At 43.2% G+C, this 22,694-nt stretch overlaps 1 protein-coding gene across 1 annotated transcript; it reads left to right on the top strand.

The window, feature by feature from the left end:
- Window positions 1–3,085: 3,085 nt before the first annotated feature.
- Window positions 3,086–5,241, top strand: LOC311108269 (C-C chemokine receptor type 1-like; the record flags this gene model as incomplete). The annotated part of the gene is made up of 2 exons (XM_084150892.1): window positions 3,086–3,108; window positions 4,368–5,241. The coding sequence occupies 2 exons, from the start codon at window positions 3,086–3,088 to the stop codon at window positions 5,239–5,241; spliced, it is 897 nt and encodes a 298-aa protein (XP_084007018.1).
- Between the last annotated feature and the right edge of the window lie 17,453 nt (window positions 5,242–22,694).

Here is a 22,694-nt window from a genome sequence, read left to right as displayed (position 1 = left end):
CCTGCACCAGGCTGGGAAGACTGAATCTGCAATAGGTAAGCAGCTTGGTTTGAATAAATCAACTGTGGGAGCAATTATTAGGAAATGGAAGACATACAAGACCACTGATAATCTCCCTTGATCTGGGGCTCCACGCAAGGTCTCACCCCGTGGGGTCAAAATGATCACAAAAACGGTGAGCAAAAATCCCAGAACCACACGGGGGGACCTAGTGAATGACCTGCAGAGAACTGGGACCAAAGTAACAAAGCCTACCATAAGTAACACACTACGCCGCCAGGGACTCAAATCCTGCAGTGCCAGACGTGTCCCCCTGCTTAAGCAGGCCCGTCTGAAGTTTGCTTGAGTGCATTTGGATGATCCAGAAGAGGATTGGGAGAATGTCATATGGTCAGATGAAACCAAAATAAAACTTTTTGGTAAAAACTAAACTCGTCGTGTTTGGAGGACAAAGAATGCTGAGTTGCATCCAAAGAACACCGAGAACCAGTTTGATGCATTTTCACTGACAAAAACACTTCAGTTGGAAAGCAGCAGGTCGAGCAGAAGACCAATTTCTGTGTCGTTTGGAATAATGAAGTATTCGTCTTCGTCTTCTGAACACAAACCTGCATATAAATTAAGTGTAACTGTATAATATTTAACTGTAAATGTATTTTGATGAGCTCTGACTATTTGCTCGAGCGTGATGGGCTGTTTATGTTTTGATTACCCATGTACTTATTTCATGTACAGTATAGGCCAGCACACATTTTTGATATAGCATAATATTAATATGTTTTGCATAGAGATTACAGTGGGGAAAAAAAGTATTTAGTCAGCCACCAATTGTGCAAGTTCTCCCACTTAAAAAGATGAGAGAGGCCTGTAATTTTCATCATAGGTACACGTCAACTATGACAGACAAAATCAGATTTTTTTTCTCCAGAAAATCACATTGTAGGATTTTTTATGAATTTATTTGCAAATTATGGTGGAAAATAAGTATTTGGTCAATAACAAAAGTTTCTCAGTACTTTGTTATATACCCTTTGTTGGCAATGACACAGGTCAAACGTTTTCTGTAAGTCTTCACAAGGTTTTCACACACTGTTGCTGGTATTTTGGCCCATTCCTCCATGCAGATCTCCTCTAGAGCAGTGATGTTTTGGGGCTGTCGCTGGGCAACATGGACTTTCAACTCCCTCCAAAGATTTTCTATGGGGTTGAGACCTGGAGACTGGCTAGGCCACTCCAGGACCTTGAAATGCTTCTTACGAAGCCACTCCTTCGTTGCCCGGGCGGTGTGTTTGGGATCATTGTCATGCTGAAAGACCCAGCCACGTTTCATCTTCAATGCCCTTGCTGATGGAAGGAGGTTTTCACTCAAAATCTCACGATACATGGCCCCATTCATTCTTTCCTTTACACGGATCAGTCGTCCTGGTCCCTTTGCAGAAAAACAGCCCCAAAGCATGATGTTTCCACCCCCATGCTTCACAGTAGGTAGTGTGTTCTTTGGATGCAACTCAGCATTCTTTGTCCTCCAAACACGACGAGTTAAGTTTTTACCAAAAAGTTATATTTTGGTTTCATCTGACCATATGACATTCTCCCAATCCTCTTCTGGATCATCCAAATGCACTCTTGCAAACTTCAGACGGGCCTGCTTAAGCAGGGGGACACGTCTGGCACTGCAGGATTTGAGTCCCTGGCGGCGTAGTGTGTTACTGATGGTAGGCTTTGTTACTTTGGTCCCAGCTCTCTGCAGGTCATTCACTAGGTCCCCCCGTGTGGTTCTGGGATTTTTGCTCACCGTTCTTGTGATAATTTTGACCCCACGGGGTGAGATCTTGCGTGGAGCCCCAGATCGAGGGAGATTATCAGTGGTCTTGTATGTCTTCCATTTCCTAATAATTGCTCCCACAGTTGATTTATTCAAACCAAGCTGCTTACCTATTGCAGATTCAGTCTTCCCAGCCTGGTGCAGGTCTTCAATTTTGTTTCTGGTGTCCTTTGACAGCTCTTTGGTCTTGCCCATAGTGGAGTTTGGAGTGTGACTGTTTGAGGTTGTGGACAGGTGTCTTTTATACTGATAACAAGTTCAAACAGGTGCCATTAATACAGGTAACGAGTGGAGGACAGAGGAGCCTCTTAAAGAAGAAGTTACTGGTCTGTGAGAGCCAGAAATCTTGCTTGTTTGTAGGTGACCAAATACTTATTTTCCACCATAATTTGCAAATAAATTCATAAAAAATCATACAATGTGATTTTCTGGATTTTCTTTTCTCAATTTGTCTTTCATAGTTGACGTGTACCTATGATGAAAATTACAGGCCTCTCTCATCTTTTTAAGTGGGAGAACTTGCAAAATTGGTGGCTGACTAAATACTTTTTTCCCCCACTGTATCTCAACTTTTATTCTTATTGTATGCACACATTTTTGTTATAACATTAAAGTACAACCAGGGGCAGTGTTGTGGCCAGAGGACTGCTGCTGGATAGCCAGTGGTTATCTGGCTACTCATTGGCTACATTTGCAGGCCAAATATTATTTTGGTTGAATTTTGACCCTCCTTTGGATGAGGACCTGTTTTGGTATTAACTTGAACCTGGACATCCAGTCCGGAATTTGACCTTTCTGGGGGGTTTTCTCAATAAATAAGCCTGAGAATTATGTTGTGCTCAAACATATTTGCTCTGCATTGTGTTTTCATTTTATGATGCTGCTGTACACCCCTATACTCCAGCCTGCTCCACAATACATTTTATTCAGTTGAAGATGCTAAATTCAAAGATGAGACAGACAACAATCCTGCTTAATCTGTCAATAGGTTCAAATCTTCTTTACAGTAGTTTTACTTAGAACTTGTTTCACCCAGAAAACTCACACATCAATCTAGTCAACATAGAATGTATTTCAATTGTTCTAAGACAGGAATTATATCAGCAGTCACCATATTTTCAAAATGGAAGCTAGCAATGATGCTAGAACCAACACAAAATTATTTCAAAGTGTTCAGCTAACCGCTTCTCAGTAAAGTTAGTTGCCTAAGCAACACTATGAGTATGCATCATCCACAGGATATCCTGCTTTGTGGTGAACATGTCTGCAGTGCAGATCAAGCCGTTGGGAATAGTGACACTGTTCAAATAAGATAATACATTATTGATCTCTAAAAAGGGTCCACAGTGTTCAATAAACTAAACCTGCAACATGGATTCCTCCAGGTTCCTGTAGTGAACATTGCATTCATGATGCAAAGGGGATGTGCAGGTACAAATGCATGCCATTTGGACTTAAATCTGCACCCATTTATGCAGTATGGTTTGGCCACATATACCCCTGCCCCACCCCCCACCCCTGCCAAAGACCTCTGATGGAGAAAAAAACCTGCAGACATAGGATCCCTGCAGCTCCCAGAACTACTGTCATTAGTGTATAACCTCCAAAGAGAGAACTCAACCCAGTTTGACAGTGAGTATATGGTGCTTACTATATGTGAGGGTTGGTTTCAGGATGCTTTGCAAAAGTTACTTTGTGCATAGTGTTGTACAGTATGTTGAATTTCCCACATAGTGTCTCTGCAGGCTTCAGCTTTATGCCATTCAAGTAATTTTTTCACGTTATTTTTGTAACTTCATTTTATTAGCAACTTTCATTAAATTATTTGCAGTCCTGTAATTAGCAATGAATAAAAAAAAACATTTCTGTGGTCATTTTTTACATTTTATTTCAGGGATGAATATCACTGGATATCCTGTTCACACCATGGCAAGGTGGAACTTTATATTTTATATTTTACAAATAGCTCTATTTGAAAATTAATAGTATAATCAATTAATACATTTATCATAATAACTTATAATAATTACATAATTGCTGTAAATAATGTAATGTCATATGTTATACTGTATAAAATGGGCCATTGATACGTTCGCCTGTAATAGAGAAGCTCAAATCATTGGTAATGAATTCTAGGGGGAACACCACAACCATTACCTTCAGCGCTGTGAGTGTTAAGAATGGGAATTCATCCTGTTGTACATTTGATAATTAATCCAGTTACTCATTTGAGAACTCATCCAGTTATGCATATGGGTAAGTTAAGGTCTAGATAGAATGTCTTGACTTTAAGAAACACACATTTTGAGGAAAGAGTGCAATTGGTGTTACAGAATTTCTGCCCAATCTTCCAATCATGTTTTAAAAAATGAAATGTTGCTCATAGAAATAAAGTACTATTTGCATTTACTCCATTGTACTGTATATATTGTTGTTGGTGGACCACATTCTGATAATAAGCACATCTTTCAAACAGTGGCTTTAAGAATGTGCATTCTTATCATTGCTGCTTGGTTAATTCTCCTCTTCTGATCTTTTACAGCACACATTTTGCAGACGCATCTGAAGTAACCACATATGACTATGGTGACTTCAATAACTATGACGATGGCCCTTGCAAGTACAAGGCACACGGAGCCAGCTTCCTGCCAGTGCTCTTCTTCATCCTGGGGTTTCTGGGGAACGCTCTGGTCCTGTGGGTCATCCTGCTGGGGGTGAGACTACGCAGCATGACCGACGTGTGTCTCCTGAACCTGGCCTTGGCTGACCTGCTCCTGGTCTGCTCCTTGCCTTTCCTGGCCCACCACGCTAGAGACCAGTGGGTGTTTGGTGACATCATGTGCAAAGTGGTCCTCAGTGCCTACCACATTGGCTTCTACAGTGGCATCTTCTTCATCACCCTGATGAGTGTGGACAGGTACCTGGCCATAGTCCATGCAGTGTACGCCATGAGAGCCAGAACACGGAAGTACGGGGCCATCGCTGCCGTCGTGACCTGGCTGGCTGGATTCCTGGCCTCGTTTCCTGAGGCACTGTTTCTTAAAGTGGAGAAACACAACGAGAAAGAAAACTGTCACCTCGTCTATGATGGACACGCTTGGGGAATTTTTTGCCTTTTCAAAATGAACACACTTGGTCTGCTAATCCCCCTCGTCATCATGGGGTTCTGCTACACACAGATAGTGAGAAAGCTTCTCAGTGCTCCATCATCCAAAAAGCAGGCCATCAGACTCGTTCTCATTGTGGTTGTGGTGTTTTTCTGCTGCTGGACTCCATACAACATGGCATCATTTGTCAAGGCCTTGGAGCTAAGTAATGACAACCCAAGCTGTGAGAGTAGCAAAGCCATCAGACTCACTCTACAGATCATCACCTGGGCGATGCCATCGGATCAGCGTGAAGCAGAAGAACACTAAATACCCTCGCATGGTAATCTTTAAGCTGTGGAACTATCAGATCAAAGTCAAAATTCTGAGGGCACGGGGGGAAAGGAGATCAAGGTCCAGGGCCAGTCCATTCGATTCATCCAGGACCTGTCTGCTAGGCTGAGGAAAAACTGCCAGCAATTCATTCCGATCAGACAGTCAATGGAGTAAAAAGGAATTAACTCTCAACTCCGATTCCCAGCAGTACTGTGGATATGGAAGGGAACACAGAGACTGGAGTTCACAAGCGCTGATGAAGCCCTGAACATTGCAGGAAACCTTTCCAGTTGAAAGAGAGCCCAGTGCACTGAGGAGAGGCAGAAGCGGATAAAACAGATAAGCACACTAGAATACATACAGTGATGCCCAAGACCAGCTTATCTTAAATTGAGACAATATTCCTTCCCCTCCCACCAATACAATCTAGACTCTATTGTCCCCAAGTAACTGTTCTTCTCTAGGAAGTAATGATAGAATTAGCTTATGCCAATGACATACATGGACACTGAAAAGACAATATAAAAGAGGAAATATAGCATGTAAGTCAATAATTGTCAATAATAGTTACAGTTGAAGTCGGAAGTTTACATACACCTTAGCCAAATACATTTAAACTCCGTTCTTCACAATTCCTGAAATTTAATCCTAGTAAAAATTCCCTGTTTTAGGTCAGTTAGGATCACCACTTTATTTTAAGAATGTGAAATGTCAGAATAATAGTAGAGAGAATGATTTATTTCAGCTTTTATTTCTTTCATCACATTCCCAGTGGGTCAGAAGTTTACATACACTCAATTCGTATTTGGTAGCATTGCCTTTAAATTGTTAAACTTGGGTCAAACGTTTCGGGTAGCCTTCCACAAGCTTCCCACAATCAGTTGGGTGAATTTTGGCCCATTCCTCCTGACAGAGCTGGTTTAACAGAGTCAGGTTTGAAGGCCTCCTTGCTCGCACATACTTTTTCAGTTCTGACCACACATTTTCTATAGGATTAAGGTCAGGGCTTTGTGATGGCCTCTCCAATACCTTGACTTTGTTGACCTTAAGCCATTTTGTCACAACTTTGGAAGTATGCTTGGGGTCGTTGTCCATTTGGGACCCATTTGCGACCAAGCTTTAACTTCCTTACTGATGTCTTGAGAAGTTGCTTCAATATATCCACATAATTTTCCTTCCTCATGATGCCATCTATTTTGTGAAGTGCACCAGTCCCTCCTGCAGCAAAGCACCCCCACAGCATGATGCTGCCACCCCCGTGCTTCACGGTTGGGATGGTGTTCTTCGGCTTGCAAGCCTTCCCCTTTTTCCTCCAAACATAACAATGGTCATTATGGCCAAACAGTTCTATTTATGTTTCATCAGACCAGAGGACATTTCTCCAAAAAAGTACGATCTTTGTCCCCATGTGCAGTTGCAAACAGTAGTCTGTCTTTTTTATGGCGGTTTTGGAGCAGTGGCTTCTTCCTTGCTGAGCTGCCTTTTAGGTTATGTCGATGTAGGACTCGTTTTACTGTGGATATAGATACTTTTGTACCTGTTTCCTCCAGCATCTTCCAAGGAGACAGAACACGTCTCCTTCCTGAGCGGTTTGACGGCTGCGTGGTCCCATGGTGTTTATACTTGCGTACTATTGTTTGTACAGATGAACATGGTACCTTCAGGCGGTTGGAAATTGCTCCCAAGGATGAACCAGACTTGTGGAGGTCTACAATTTTGGCTGATTTCTTTTGATTTTCCCATGATGTCAAGCAAAGAGGCACTGAGTTTGAAGGTAGGCCTTGAAATACATCCACAGGTACACCTCCAATTGACTCAAATTATGTCAATTAGCCTATCAGAAGCTTCTAAAGCCATGACATCATTTTCTGGAATTTTCCAAGCTGTTTAAAGGCACAGTCAACTTAGTGTATGTAAACTTCTGAACCACTGGAATTGTGATACAGTGAATTATAAGTGAAATAATCTGTCTGTAAACAATTGTTGGAAAAATTACTTGTGTCATGCACAAAGTAGATGTCCTAACCGACTTGCCAAAACTATAGTTTGTTAACAAGAAATTTGTGGAGTGGTTGAAAAACAAGTTTTAATGACTCCAACCTAAGTGTATGTAAACTTCAGACTTCAACTGTATATGGATGTGTATGTGTGTGTGGGCAAGAAGGTGTGAGTGGGTGTATGTGTGGGTATGTGTCTGTGCATATGAATGGGAGAGTGAAGGAGGATGAATATGAATATGTGTAGGAGGGCGGGAGAGAATGGGTCTGCGGGGGGGGGGGCAATGGTGGGTAAGGATGGGACGGTGGGACAAGCTTGGCTTGGGGGGGTAAGGGGGAGTAAAGATGGGAAGTGGGGATAAGCTTGGGTTGGGTAAAGGGGGGAGAACAAGAAGGGGCTGGTGGAGAGGGATGGATTTGGTTTGGGAGAGAGAGAAGGAGGACTTAATTATACTACAAAGTAATTGTATTTCTTTTTTCATTACTTGTAAACCCGTTGTAAAATGAATAAGAGTTCTGGACAGATTAGGAAAGGATGTAGAATCATTTGTATTCCTTGTTTGTCATTACAACTCAGATTTAATAGTGGTTATTGGTGAGAACGGAAAGGGGCTATATCTGGAGGATTGGGATGGGTGACTGGGAGGGCATCAGACATTTCTGGGAGGTGTGCGCGGGGCCTCCACTCATCCCATTTCAGTCTCTCTGAGGACCCCCTCACTCCAAGTAGACCCCCACCAGCCACTATACTTTAATTTATTTATAAGGTAATACAAACCAACCACAGTACTTTTTTCTTGGTACATTACGAGAGGAGTCTGAGCTAAAAAGCCCTAAAAAGGCATAGCGCCTCAAGTACAAAGATGCACTTTGCTTAATGTTTTCGTATTTGTTTAAATGTCTGCTCAGCCCACATGCCCACAAGCTCTATATACTGTATCTAATGTATACAATAACTATGTATTTATACTAAGATCCTCTTGATTCTATGAAATACCCATCGCCCTATGTCATGTCTGCTAAAAAGTTTTACATGGTTCTTCAGTGAGACGGAACAGATAAGATTAACTTTGATTCTATATAAGTAAAGACCAACAAAATCAAATGTATCACTTGGAATGTGCACAGGCTCCATGATGGGGGAAAAAAAGCATGTGGTTCTCGAACACCTAAAGAGATTGTCAGCAGATATGTTTTTTTTTGCAAGAGTTACATTTTTTAGAAGAGAAATTGAACATTTAAAGAGGAGCTGGGTTGGAGAGGCCTATGCTGCCACCTACTGTAGTAACAGCAGAGGTGTAGGCATCCTGATGAATAAGAATACGCGATTTTCCCTTATATCTCAGCATATGGACCAAGAAGGCCGTTTTCTAATGTTGAATTGTACCTTACATGGTGAAAAATACAAATCGATGTTTCAATGTACAGTACCAGTCAAAAGTTTGGACACACCTACTTATTCAAGGGTTTTTCTTTATTTTTACAATTTTCTACATTGTAGAATAATAGTGAAGACATCAGAACTATGAAATAACACATATGGAATCATGTAGTAACCAAAAAAGGGTTAAACAAATCAAAACATATTGTACCCTGATGTTCTAGCAGTGTCTGAATCCTGGCTTAGGAAGGCCACCAAAAATTCAGAAATGTCCATCCCCAACTACAACTGTCAAAGGGGGTGGGGTTGCAATCTTCTGTAGAGATAGCCTGCAGAGCTCTATCGTATTATCCAGGTCTGTGCCCAAACAGTTTGAGCTTCTACTTCTAAAAATCCACCTTTCCAGAAATAAGTCTCTCACTGTTGCCGCTTGCTACAGATCCCCCTCAGCCCCGAGCTGTGCCCTGGACACCATATGTGAACTGATTGAGGATAGATGGGGGGCAGAGTTCGTACTGCTTGGTGACCTAAACTGGGATATGCTTAACACCCCGGCCAACCCACAATCTAAACTAGATGCCCTCAATCTCACACAAATTATCAACGAACCTACCAGGTACAACCCTAAATCTGTAAACATGGGCACCCTCATAGATATCATCCTGACAAATTTACCCTCTAAATACACCTCCGCTGTCTTCAACCAGGATCTCAGCGATCACTGCCTTATTGCCTGCGTCCGTAATGGGTCCGCGGTTAAACGACCACCCCTCATCACTGTCAAACGCTCCCTAAAACACTTTAGCGAGCAGGCCTTTCTAATTGACCTGGCCCGGGTACAGTGGGGAGAACAAGTATTTGATACACTGCTGATTTTGCAGGTTTTCCTACTTACAAAGCATGTAGAAAAATCCAGAAAATCACATTGTATGATTTTTAAGTAATTAATTTGCATTTTATTGCATGACATAAGTATTTGATCACCTACCAACCAGTAAGAATTCCAGCTCTCACAGACCTGTTAGTTTTTCTTTAAGAAGCCCTCCTGTTCTCCACTCATTACCTGTATTAACTGCACCTGTTTGAACTCGTTACCTGTATAAAAGACACCTGTCCACACACTCAATCAAACAGACTCCAACCTCTCCACAATGGCCAAGACCAGAGAGCTGTGTAAGGACATCAGGGATAACATTGTAGACCTGCACAAGGCTGGGATGGGCTACAGGACAATAGGCAAGCAGCTTGGTGAGAAGGCAACAACTGTTTGCGCAATTATTAGAAAATGGAAGAAGTTCAAGATGACGGTCAATCATCCTCGGTCTGGGGCTCCATGCAAGATCTCACCTCGTGGGGCATCAATGATCATGAGGAAGGTGAGGGATCAGCCCAGAACTACACGGCAGGACCTGGTCAATGACCTGAAGAGAGCTGGGACCACAGTCTCAAAGAAAACCATTAGTAACACACTACGCCGTCATGGATTAAAATCCTGCAGTGCACGCAAGGTCCCCCTGCTCAAGCCAGCGCATGTCCAGGCCTGCCAATGACCATCTGGATGATCCAGAGGAGGAATGGGAGAAGGTCATGTGGTCTGATGAGACAAAATTAGAGCTTTTTGGTCTAAACTCCACTCGCCGTGTTTGGAGGAAGAAGAAGGATGAGTACCACCCCAAGAACACCATCCCAACCGTGAAGCATGGAGATGGAAACATCATTCTTTGGGGATGCTTTTCTGCAAAGGGGACAGGACGACTGCACCGTATTGAGGGGAGGATGGATGGGGCCATGTATCGCGAGATCTTGGCCAACAACCTCCTTCCCTCAGTAAGCGCATTGAAGATGGGTCGTGGCTGGGTCTTCCAGCATGACAACGACCCGAAACACACAGCCAGGGCAACTAAGGAGTGGCTCCGTAAGAAGCATATCAAGGTCCTGGAGTGGCCTAGCCAGTCTCCAGACCTGAACCCAATAGAAAATCTTTGGAGGGAGCTGAAAGTCCGTATTGCCCAGCGACAGCCCCGAAACCTGAAGGATCTGGAGAAGGTCTGTATGGAGGAGTGGACCAAAATCCCTGCTGCAGTGTGTGCAAACCTGGTCAAGACCTACAGGAAACGTATGATCTCTGTAATTGCAAACAAAGGTTTCTGTACCAAATATTAAGTTCTGCTTTTCTGATGTATCAAATACTTATGTCATGCAATAAAATGCAAATTAATTACTTAAAAATCATACAATGTGATTTTCTGGATTTTTGTTTTAGATTCTGTCTCTCACAGTTGACGTGTACCTATGATAAAAATTACAGACCTCTATATGCTTTGTAAGTAGGAAAACCTGCAAAATCGGCAGTGTATCAAATACTTGTTCTCCCCACTGTATCCTGGATGGATATTAACCTCATTCCGTCAGTAGAAGATGCCTGGTTGTTCTTTAAAAGTGCTTTCCTCTTAGTCTTAAATAAGCATGCCCCATTCAAGAAATTCAGAACTAAGAACAGATATAGCCCCTGGTTCTCCTCAGACTTGACTGCGTTTGACCAGCACAAAAACATCCTGTGGCGTACTGCATTAGCATCGAACAGCCCCCACGATATGCAACTTTTCAGGGAAGTCAGGAACCAATATACACAATCAGTTAGGAAAGCAAAGGCTGGCTTTTTCAAACAGAAATGTGCATCCTGTAGCACAAACTCCAAAAAGTTTTGGGACACTGTAAAGTCCACAGAAAATAAGAGCACCTCCTCCCAACTGCCCACTGCACTGAGGCTAGGAAACACTGTCACCACCGATAAATCTACAATAATCGAGAATTTCAACAAGCATTTTGCTACGGCTGGCCATGCTTTCCACCTGGCTACCACTACCCCGGCCACCAGCTCTGCACCATCCACTGCAATTAGCCCATGCCCCCCCCCCCCCCACTTCTCCTTCACACAAATTCAGACAGCTGATGTTCTGAAAGAGCTGAAAAATCTGGACCCCTACAAATCAGCTGGGCTAGACTATCTGGACCCTTTCTTTCTAAAAATTAGCCGCCGAAATTGCCACAACCTCTATTACTAGCCTGTTCAACCTCTCTTTCGTAACGTCTGAGATCCCCAGAGATTGTAAAGCTGCCGCGGTCATCCCCCTCTTCAAAGGGGGTGACACTCTAGATCCAAACTGTTACAGACCTATATCCATCCTGCCCTGCCTTTCGAAAGTATTTGAAAGCCAAGTTAACAAACAGATCACCGACCATTTCGAATCCCACCGTACCTTCTCCGCTATGTAATCCAGTTTCCGAGCTGGTCATGGGTGCACCTCAGCCACACTCAAGGTCCTAAACGATATTATAACCGCGATCGATAAAAGACAGTACTGCGCAGCCGTCTTCATCAACCTGGCCAAGGCTTTCGACACTGTCAACCACCGCATTCTTATTGGCAGACTAAATAGCCTTGGTTTCTCTAATGACTGCCTCGCCTGGTTCACCAACTACTTCTCAGATAGAGTTCAATGTGTCAAATCGGAGGGCCTGTTGTCTGAACCTCTGGCCGTCTCTATGGGGGTGCTACAGGGTTCAATTCTCGGGACGACTCTATTCTCTGTGTATATCAATGATGCCGCTCTTGCTGCTGGTGACGCTCGGATCCACCTCTATGCGGACGACACCATTTTGTATACATCTGGCCCTTCATTGGACACTTTGTTAACAAACCTCCAAACGAGCTTCAACGCCATACAACACTCCTTCCGTAGCCTCCAACTGCTCTTAAACACTAGTAAAACGAAATGCATGCTCTTCAACCGAACGCTGCTTGCACCCGCACACCCGACTAGAATCACTACTCTCGGCGGGTCTGACCTAGAGTATGTGGACAACTACAAATACCTAGGTGTCTGGTTAGACTGTAAACTCTCCTTCCAGACTCACATTAAGCATCTCCAATCAAAAGTTAGATCTAGATTCGGCTTCCTATTTCGCAACAAAGCCTCCTTCACTCATGCTGCCAAACATGCCCTCGTAAAACTGACTATCCTACCGATCCTTGACTTCGGCGATGTCATTTACAAAATAGCCTCCAACACTCTACTCAGCAAATTGGATGTAGTCTATCACAGTGCCATCCGTTTTGTCACCAAAGCCCCATATACTACCCACCACTGTGACCTGTACGCTCTTGTTGGCTGGCCCTCACTACATATTCGTCGCCAAACCCACTGGCTCCAGGTCATCTATAAATCACTGCTAGGCAAATCCCCGCCTTATCTTATCTTAGCTCACTGGTCACCATAGCAACACACACCTGTAGTCTGCGCTCCAGCAGGTATATCTCACTGGTCATCCCCAAAGCCAACACCTCCTTCGGCCGCCATTCCTTCCAGTTCTCTGCTGCCAATGACTGAAACGAACTGCAAAAATCTCTGAAGCTGGAGACTCTTATCTCCCTCACTAACTTTAAGTGTCAGTTGTCAGAGCAGCTTACCAATCACTGCACCTGTACACAACCATTCTGAATTTAGCGCACCCAACTACCTCATCCCCATATTGTTATTTATTTTGCTAATTTGCACCCCAGTATCTCTATTTGCACATCATCTTTTGCACATCTATCATTCCAGTGTTAATTACGAAATTGTAACTATTTTTGCACTATGGCCTATTTATTTATTGCCTTACCTCCATAACTTACTACATTCGCACACACTGTATATATATTTTCTGTTGTATTTTTGACTTTATGTTTTGTTTACCCCATATGTAACTCTGTGTTGTTGTTTTTACCGCACTGCTTTGCTTTATCTTGGCCAGGTCGCAGTTGTAAATGAGAACTTGTTCACAACTGGCTTACCTGGTTAAATAAAGGTGAAATAAAAATAAATAAATAAAATAACTCAAAAACTCTGCTTCCCTTCCAACATATTTTTGATTTTATATCCTTCAAAGTAGCCAACCTTTGCCTTGATGACAGCTTTGCATTCTCTCAACCAGCTTCATGAGGTAGTCACCTGGAATGCTTTTCCAACAGTCTTGAAGGAGCTCCCACATATGCTGAGCACTTGTTGGCTGCTTTACCTTCACTCTGCGGTCCAACTCATCCCAAACCATCTCAATTGGGAGCACTTCATCACTCTCCTTCTTGATCAAATAGCCCTTACACAGCCTGGAGGTGTGTTTTGTGTCATTGTTCTGTTGAAAAACAAATGATAGTCCCACTAAGCGCAAACCAGATGGGATGGCGTATAGCTGCAGAATGCTGTGGTAGCCATGCTGGTTAAGTGTGCCTTGAATTCTAAATAAATCACAGACAGTGTCACCAGCAAAACACCATCACACCTCCTCCTCCATGCTTCACAGTGGGAACCACACATGCAGAGATCATCTGTTCTCCTACTCATCGCTTATTCTTATTGGTGTCCTTTAGTGGTGGTTTCTTTGCAGCAATTCGACCATGAAGGCATGTTTCACGCAGTCTCCTCTGAACAGTTGATGTTGAGATGAGTCTGTTACTTGAACTCTGTGACGTATTTATTTGGGTTGAGGTGCAGTTAACTCTAATTAACTTATCCTCTGCAGCAGAGGTAACTCTGGGTCTTCCTTTCCTGTGGCGGTCCTCATGAGAGCCAGTTTCATCATAGCGCTTGATGGTTTTTGCGACTGCACTTGAAAAAACGTTCAAAGTTCTTGAAATGTTCCGGATTGACTGATCTTCATGACTTAAAGTAATGATGGACTGTCATTTCTCTTTGCCTATTTGAGCTGTTCTTGCCATAATATGGACTTGGTAATTTACCAAATGGGCTATCTTCTGTATACCACCCCTACCTTGTCACAACACAACTGATTAGCTGAAACGCATTAAGAAGGAAAGAAATTCCACAAATTAACTTTTAACAAGGCACACCTGTTAATTGAAATGCTTTCCAGGTGACTACCTCATGAAGCTGGTTGAGAGAATGCCAAGAGTGTGCAAAGCTGTCATCAAGGCAAAGGGTGGCTACTTTGAAGAATCTCAAATATAAAATATATATTTTGATTTGTTTAACACGTTTCTGGTTACTACATGATTCCATATGTGTTATTTCATAGTTTTGATGTCTTCACTATTATTATACAATGTAAAAAATAGTACAAATAAAGAAAAACCCTGGAATGAGTAGGTGTGTCCAAACCTTTGACTGGTAGTGTATATATACACACATGCATTCATTACATATACATATATATGTGTGGTCAGAAACTATACTACATGATACAGTTATAAAGATTTCCATATGTTGTTATCATCCAGAGCCTTGCTGTAATAGACTGACACAAGGTTCAATTGCCATGATGCACTTATGAAACACCAGCTCAGTATGCCCCCTAGTGGGCAAGCCACTGTATTTGTGTGTGTGTGTAAACATTGAAAACAGGATTCGGCATACCTACTGAGATAAAATCGCTGAAGATCACCTGAGCTTGCTGAGATGGCTCAGTAGCTGTGGTTGCATGCAAAACAGCAGCTGCTTTCGCTCTAAAAAGAGCTCTGTTGATTTCACACCTGATAAGGCAGAAGGGAAGAACATGCACTACACCAGAAGGGAAGAACATGCACCACACCTCGGTTAAATACAAACACAGGAACTGTCTCTAAACAACCTTCAAATGTTTAACTTTTAAAAATCACACTTGATAAATTGTTACATTTCCTTTTTTCTGCATGAGCAACATGATTAACTGAATGAAACATATAATTCAAGATCAATTCATAATTTGAGCAATCAATTAGGTTAAACAGATGATTTTGGACATTAATATTTAATGACAGCTGCTGAGTTTTTTAAACGTAATTCAAAAATGACTTGAACTTAACAGCCAAACCCGAGGATGGGGTTAACATCTATGATCTTTTCTGGCATCAAACATCATAGTTAAGTCTGAGTGGTCTGACAGGGAAATGTATTGTACATCACACCTACATTAATCGGTAATCATTCTAAAAATCATGAATGACCTTGGTTTGAAGCGCCTGTTGAAATAGAGGGAGGAGAAAGAACAGTTCAGTACTTTTTCAAACACATTTCCAATGAATAATCTTTGGTGCAAATTGACTGCACAACGCCTGCACCTTGGAGATACGATCACAAACACCGTCTCTGGTTTCTCATATCTTGTTTATCATCTATAGAGATCTGATTCAGATGAGAAACATCCAGTTAGTAAGTTGTGGACACCACACACCTCCTATTCTCTTTGCTTCAATAATTGTCAACAACTGTCATGTTTCTCTCAGATATGAATGTTTATAAGGTACCTTATAAACATTAATATCTGAGAGAAACATGACAGTTGTTGACAGTTAACTCCTTGTCTCCTTGACATACATGCAGTGGCTTCACACCACTTGACTGTTTCAGCCTGAATTTAATATGTATTCAATTGAGATTATGTTTTAGACATTTTTACAAATTAATAAAAAATGAAAAGCTTAAATGTCTTGAGTCAAAAAGTTTTAACCCCTTTGTTATGGCAAGCCTAAATATGTTCAGGAGTAAAAATGTGCTTAACAAGTAACATAATAAGTTGCATGTACTCACTCTGTGTGCAATAATAGTGTTTAACATGATTTTAATGACTACCTCATCTCTGTACCCCACACATACAATTATCTGTAAGGTCCCTCAGTTGAGCAGTGAATTTCAAATACATATTCAACCACAAAGACCAGGGAGGTTTTCCAATTCCTCGCAAAGAAAGGCACCTATTGGTAGATGGGTAAACATTTTAAAAAGCAGACATTGAATATCCCTTTGAGCATGGTGAAGTTATTAATGACACTTTGGATGGTGTATCAATACACCCAGTCACTACAAAGATACAGGCGTCTTTCCTAACTCAGCTGCCAGAGGGGAAAGAAACCACTCAGGGATTTCAACATGAGGCCAATGGTGACTTTAAAACAGTTACAGAGTTTAATGGCTGTGATAGGAGAAAACTGAGGATGGATCAACAACATTGTAGTTACTCCACAATACTAACCAAAATGAAAATAAGGAAGCCTGTACAGATTAAAAATGACTCCAAAACATGCATCCTGTTTGCAATAAGTAAAACTGCAAAAGTAAAACTGCAAAAATGTGCCAAAGAAATGAACTTTATGTCCTGAAGCATTATGTTTTGTGAAAATCAAACACAACACATCACTGAGAATCACTCTTCATTTTTCAAGCATGGTGGTAGCTGCATCACGTTATGGGTATGCTTGTCATCGGCAAGTTAGTTTTTTTTAGGATAAAAATGAATGGAATAGAGCTAAGCACAGACAGAATCCTAGAGGAAAATCTAGTTCAGTCTGCTTTCCAACAGACACTGGGAGACAAATTCACCTTTCAGCAGTACAAGAACCTAAAACACAAGACCAAATATACAGTGGGGGGAAAAAGTATTTAGTCAGCCACCAATTGTGCAAGTTCTCCCACTTAAAAAGATGAGAGAGGCCTGTAATTTTCATCATAGGTACACGTCAACTATGACAGACAAATTGAGGGAAAGAAATCCAGAAAATCACATTGTAGGATTTTTTATGAATTTATTTGCAAATTATGGTGGAAAATAAGTATTTGGTCACCTACAAACAAGCAAGATTTCTGGCTCTCACAGACCTGTAACTTCTTCTTTAAGAGGCTCCTCTGTCCTCCACTCGTTACCTGTATTAATGGCACCTGTTTGAACATGTTATCAGTATAAAAGACTGAGACCAAAGTAGAGCTGGGACCAAAGTAACAAAGCCTACCATCAGTAACACACTACGCTGCCAGGGACTCAAATCCTGCAGTGCCAGACGTGTCCCCATGCTTAAGCCAGTACATGTCCAGGCCCGTCTGAAGTTTGCTAGAGTGCATTTGGATGATCCAGAAGAGGATTGGGAGAATGTCATATGGTCAGATGAAACCAAAATAGAACTTTTTGGTAAAAACTCAACTCGTCGTGTTTGGAGGACAAAGAATGCTGAGTAGCATCCAAAGAACACCATACCTACTGTGAAGCATGGGGGTGGAAACATCATGCTTTGGGGCTGTTTTTCTGCAAAGGGACCAGGACGACTGATCTGTGTAAAGGAAAGAATGAATGGGGCCATGTATCGTGAGATTTTGAGTGAAAACATCCTTCCATCAGCAAGGGCATTGAAGATGAAACGTGGCTGGGTCTTTCAGCATGACAATGATCCCAAAAACACCGCCCGGGCAACGAAGGAGTGGCTTTGTAAGAAGCATTTCAAGGTCCTGGAGTGGCCTAGCCAGTCTCCAGATCTCAACCCCATAGAAAATCTTTGGAGGGAGTTGAAAGTCCGTGTTGCCCAGCGACAGCCCCAAAACATCACTGCTCTAGAGGAGATCTGCATGGAGGAATGGGCCAAAATACCAGCAACAGTGTGTGAAAACCTTGTGAAGACTTACAGAAAACGTTTGACCTGTGTCATTGCCAACAAAGGGTATATAACAAAGTATTGAGAAACTTTTGTTATTGACCAAAGACTTATTTTCCACCATAATTTGCAAATAAATTCATTAAAAATCCTACAATGTGATTTTCTGGATTTCTTTTCCTCAGTTTGTCTGTCATCGTTGACGTGTACCTACATTTACATTTACATTTTAGTCATTTAGCAGACGCTCTTATCCAGAGCGACTTACAGGAGCAATTAGGGTTAAGTGCCTTGCTCAAGGGCACATTTACGTCATTTAGCAGACGCTCTTATCCAGAGCGACTTACAAATTGGTGCATTCACCCTATAGCCAGTGGGATAACCACTTTACAATTTTTTTATTTTATTTTTATTTTTTTATTATTATTATTATTATTATATTTTTTTTTGGGGGGGGGGTAGAAGGATTACTTTATCCTATCCCAGGTATTCCTTAAAGAGGTGGGGTTTCAAATGTCTCCGGAAGGTGGTGAGTGACTCCGCTGTCCTGGCGTCGTGAGGGAGCTTGTTCCACCATTGGGGTGCCAGAGCAGCGAACAGTTTTGACTGGGCTGAGCGGGAACTATGCTTCCGCAGAGGAAGGGGAGCCAGCAGGCCAGAGGTGGATGAACGCAATGCCCTCGTTTGGGTGTAGGGACTGATCAGAGGCTGAAGGTACGGAGGTGCCGTTCCCCTCACTGCTCCATAGGCAAGCACCATGGTCTTGTAACGGATGCGAGCTTCAACTGGAAGCCAGTGGAGTGTGCGGAGGAGGGGGGGTGACGTGAGAGAACTTGGGAAGGTTGAACACCAGACGGGCTGCGGCATTCTGGATGAGTTGTAGGGGTTTAATGGCACAGGCAGGGAGGCCAGCCAACAGCGAGTTGCAGTAATCCAGACGGGAGATGACAAGTGCCTGGATTAGGACCTGTGCCGCTTGTGCCCCAAGTGACTTGGTGTATAGGGAGAATAGGAGAGGGCCTAGAACTGAGCCCTGGGGGACACCAGTGGTGAGAGCACGTGGTGCGGAGACAGCTTCTCGCCACGCCACTTGGTAGGAGCGACCGGTCAGGTAGGACGCAATCCAGGAGTGAGCCGCGCCGGAGATGCCCAGCTCGGAGAGGGTGGAGAGGAGGATGTGATGGTTCACAGTATCAAAGGCAGCAGACAGGTCTAGAAGGACAAGAGCAGAGGAGAGAGAGTTAGCTTTAGCAGTGCGGAGAGCCTCCGTGACACAGAGAAGAGCAGTCTCAGTTGAATGACCAGTCCTGAAACCTTACTGGTTTGGATCAAGAAGGTCATTCTGAGAGAGATAGCAAGAGAGTTGGCTAAAGACGGCACGCTCAATAGTTTTGGAAAGAAAAGAAAGAAGGGATACTGGTCTGTAGTTGTTGACATCAGTGGGATCGAGTGTTGGTTTTTTGAGAAGGGGTGCAACTCTCGCTCTCTTGAAGACGGAAGGGACATAGCCAGCGGTCAAGGATGAGTTGATCAGCGAGGTGAGGTAGGGGAGAAGGTCACCGGAGATGGTCTGGAGAAGAGAGGAGGGGATGGGGTCAAGCGGGCAGGTTGTTGGGCGGCCTGCAGTCACAAGTCGCAGGATTTTATCTGGAGAGAGAGGGGAGAAAGAAGTCAAAGCATAGGGTAGGGCAGTGTGAGCAGGACCAGCAGTGTCATTAGACTTAACAAACGAGGATCGGATGTCGTCAACCTTCTTTTCAAAGTGGTTGACGAAGTCATCCACAGAGAGAGAGGGGGGGGGGGGGGGGGGGGGGGGGGGATTCAGCAGGGAGGAGAATGTGGCAAAGAGCTTCCTAGGGTTAGAGGCAGATGCTTGGAATTTAGAGTGGTAGAAAGTGGCCTTAGCAGCAGAAACAGATGAAGAAAATGTAGAGAGGAGGGAGTGAAAAGATGCCAGGTCGGCAGGGAGTTTAGTTTTCTTCCATTTCCGCTCCGCTGCCCTGAGCTCTGTTCTGTGAGCTCGCAATGAGTCATCAAGCCACGGAGCTGGAGGGGAGGACCGAGCCGGCCGGGAGGATAGGGGACACAGAGAGTCAAAGGATGCAGAAAGGGAGGAGAGGAGGGTTGAGGAGGCAGAATCAGGAGATTGGAGGGAGAAGGATTGAGCAGAGGGAAGAGATGATAGGATGGAAGAGGAGAGAGTAGTGGGAGAGAGAGAGCGAAGGTTGCGGCGGCGCATTACCATCTGTGTAGGGGCAGAGTGAGTAGTGTTGGAGGAGAGCGAGAGAGAAAAGGAAACAAAGTAGTGGTCGGAGACATGGAGGGGAGTTGCAGTGAGATTAGTAGAAGAGCAGCATCTAGTAAAGATGAGGTCAAGCGTATTGCCTGCCTTGTGAGTAGGGGGGGACGGTGAGAGGGTGAGGTCAAAAGAGGAGAGGAGTGGAAAGAAGGAGGCAGAGAGAAATGAGTCAAATGTAGACGTAGGGAGGTTGAAATCCCCCAAAACTGTGAGGGGTGAGCCATCCTCAGGAAAGGAACTTATCAAGGCGTCAAGCTCATTGATGAACTCTCCAAGGGAACCTGGAGGGCGATAGATGACAAGGATATTAAGCTTAAATGGGCTAGTGACTGTGACAGCATGGAATTCAAATGAGGAGATAGACAGATGGGTTAGGGGAAAAATTTTCCGTCAGCGCCAGGAAGTCGAGGGACTGGAGGTTAGCATAGGCTGGGATGAAGTCAGCTTTGTTGGCAGCAGAACGGCAGTTCCAGAGGCTGCCTGAGACCTGGAACTCCAGGTGTGGGGTGCGTGCAGGGACCACCAGGTTAGAGAGGCAGCAGCCACGCGGTGTGAGGCGTTTGTGTAGCCTGTGCGGAGAGGAGAGAACAGGGATAGACAGAGACATAGTTGACAGGCTGTAGCAAATGGCTACAATAATGCAGAGGAGATCGGAATGAAATTAACTAAACATCTGGCAAAGGAGAGAGTAGGGCCTCCCTCACCAAAACTTCCACCTCAGAAACTATAATTGTTTCACTGAACCACCCGAACAAAAACTCTCCCAACTTCCACTTTTAGAAATTAGAATTGTTGTGAACTACAGCGGTTCAATGTTTCAAGGAATAGACTCAACTTACTTTATTCAGCTAGCTAACTATGACACCATAGCTAACTAGCATGCTAGCATCCAATAACACACAGTTTAGCACCAATACTTGGTTACAACAAGCTACCAATAGTGTGTTAACACACTAAACAGATGATTCGTGTCCGTGTCTAGTTCCTTTCATAACGCAGCAATAATTAAACGTTGGCTAGCTAGCACAAATATATTGTATTTAGCTGCTACAGTACAGTTAGCTGGTCGTGTTGGCTAGCTAGCAGTGGCTACTGTGTTGACTTTGTTTGAAAAACGGCTAGCTAGCTAGCTTCGTGCTACACCCGGCACCGCCGAAAACAATGCTAACCTACAATAACTACCCACAACAGCCCACGATGCCTAACTATGACACCATAGCTAACTAGCATGCTAGCATCCAATAACACACAGTTTAGCACCAATACTTGGTTACAACAAACTACCAATAGTGTGTTAACACACTAAACAGATAATTTGTGTCCGTGTCTAGTTCCTTTCATAACGCAGCAATAATTAAACGTTGGCTAGCTAGCACAAGTATATTGTATTTAGCTGCTACAGTACAGTTAGCTGGTCGTGTTGGCTAGCTAGCAATGGCTACTGTGTTGACTTTGTTTGAAAAACGGCTAGCTAGCTAGCTTCGTGCTACACCCGGCACCGCCGAAAACAATGCTAACCTACAATAACTACCCACAACAGCCCACGATGCCTAACTATGACGCCATAGCGAACTAGCATGCTAGCATCCAATAACACACAGTTTAGCACCAATACTTGGTTACAACAAACTACCAATAGTGTGTTAACACACTAAACAGATAATTCGTGTCCGTGTCTAGTTCCTTTCATAACGCAGCAAAAATTAAACGTTGGCTAGCTAGCACAAATATATTGTATTTAGCTACTACAGTACAGTTAGCTGGTCGTGTTGGCTAGCTAGCAATGGCTACTGTGTTGACTTTGTTTGAAAAACGGCTAGCTAGCTAGCTTCGTGCTGCGGGCCTACCTACAATACCTAACTACAATCTAAATACATAATTAAGCCTTACTCGACAAAGCCCAAGCTATGTATAAAGCCAAACTTACCCGACGCCAGCTGACATTTGTCTTCTGCAATCAGTAGGTGTAATTAAGTACAGTAGCTACTAACTACCTAGCGTTGATGGCTCAGATAATGAGGTTAGAAAAACGGCTGAATGGTAGGTAGCTAGCTGGCTTAATTAAACCTCTGAAAAGCATCATCAATGTCCAGACATTGTTAAAAAAAAAAAAGTATTTAGTCTATTTACCTATGATGAAAATTACAGGCCTCTCTCATCTTTTTAAGTGGGAGAACTTACACAATTGGTGGCTGACTAAATACTTTTTTCCCCCACTGTACACTGGAGTTGCTTACCAAGATGACATTGAATCTTCCTGAGTGGCCTAGTTACAGTTTGACTTAAATCGGCTTGAAAATCTATGGCAAGACTTGAAAATGGCTGTCTAGCAATGATCAACAACCAACTTGACAGAGCTTGAAGAATTTTTTAAAG

Source organism: Coregonus lavaretus, assembly GCF_964263955.1.
Source record: "Coregonus lavaretus genome assembly, chromosome: 3".
Classification (NCBI taxonomy): Eukaryota; Metazoa; Chordata; class Actinopteri; order Salmoniformes; family Salmonidae; genus Coregonus; species Coregonus lavaretus.
Note: the sequence above shows the minus strand (reverse complement) of the source record. Positions and strands in the feature narration are given on the sequence as shown.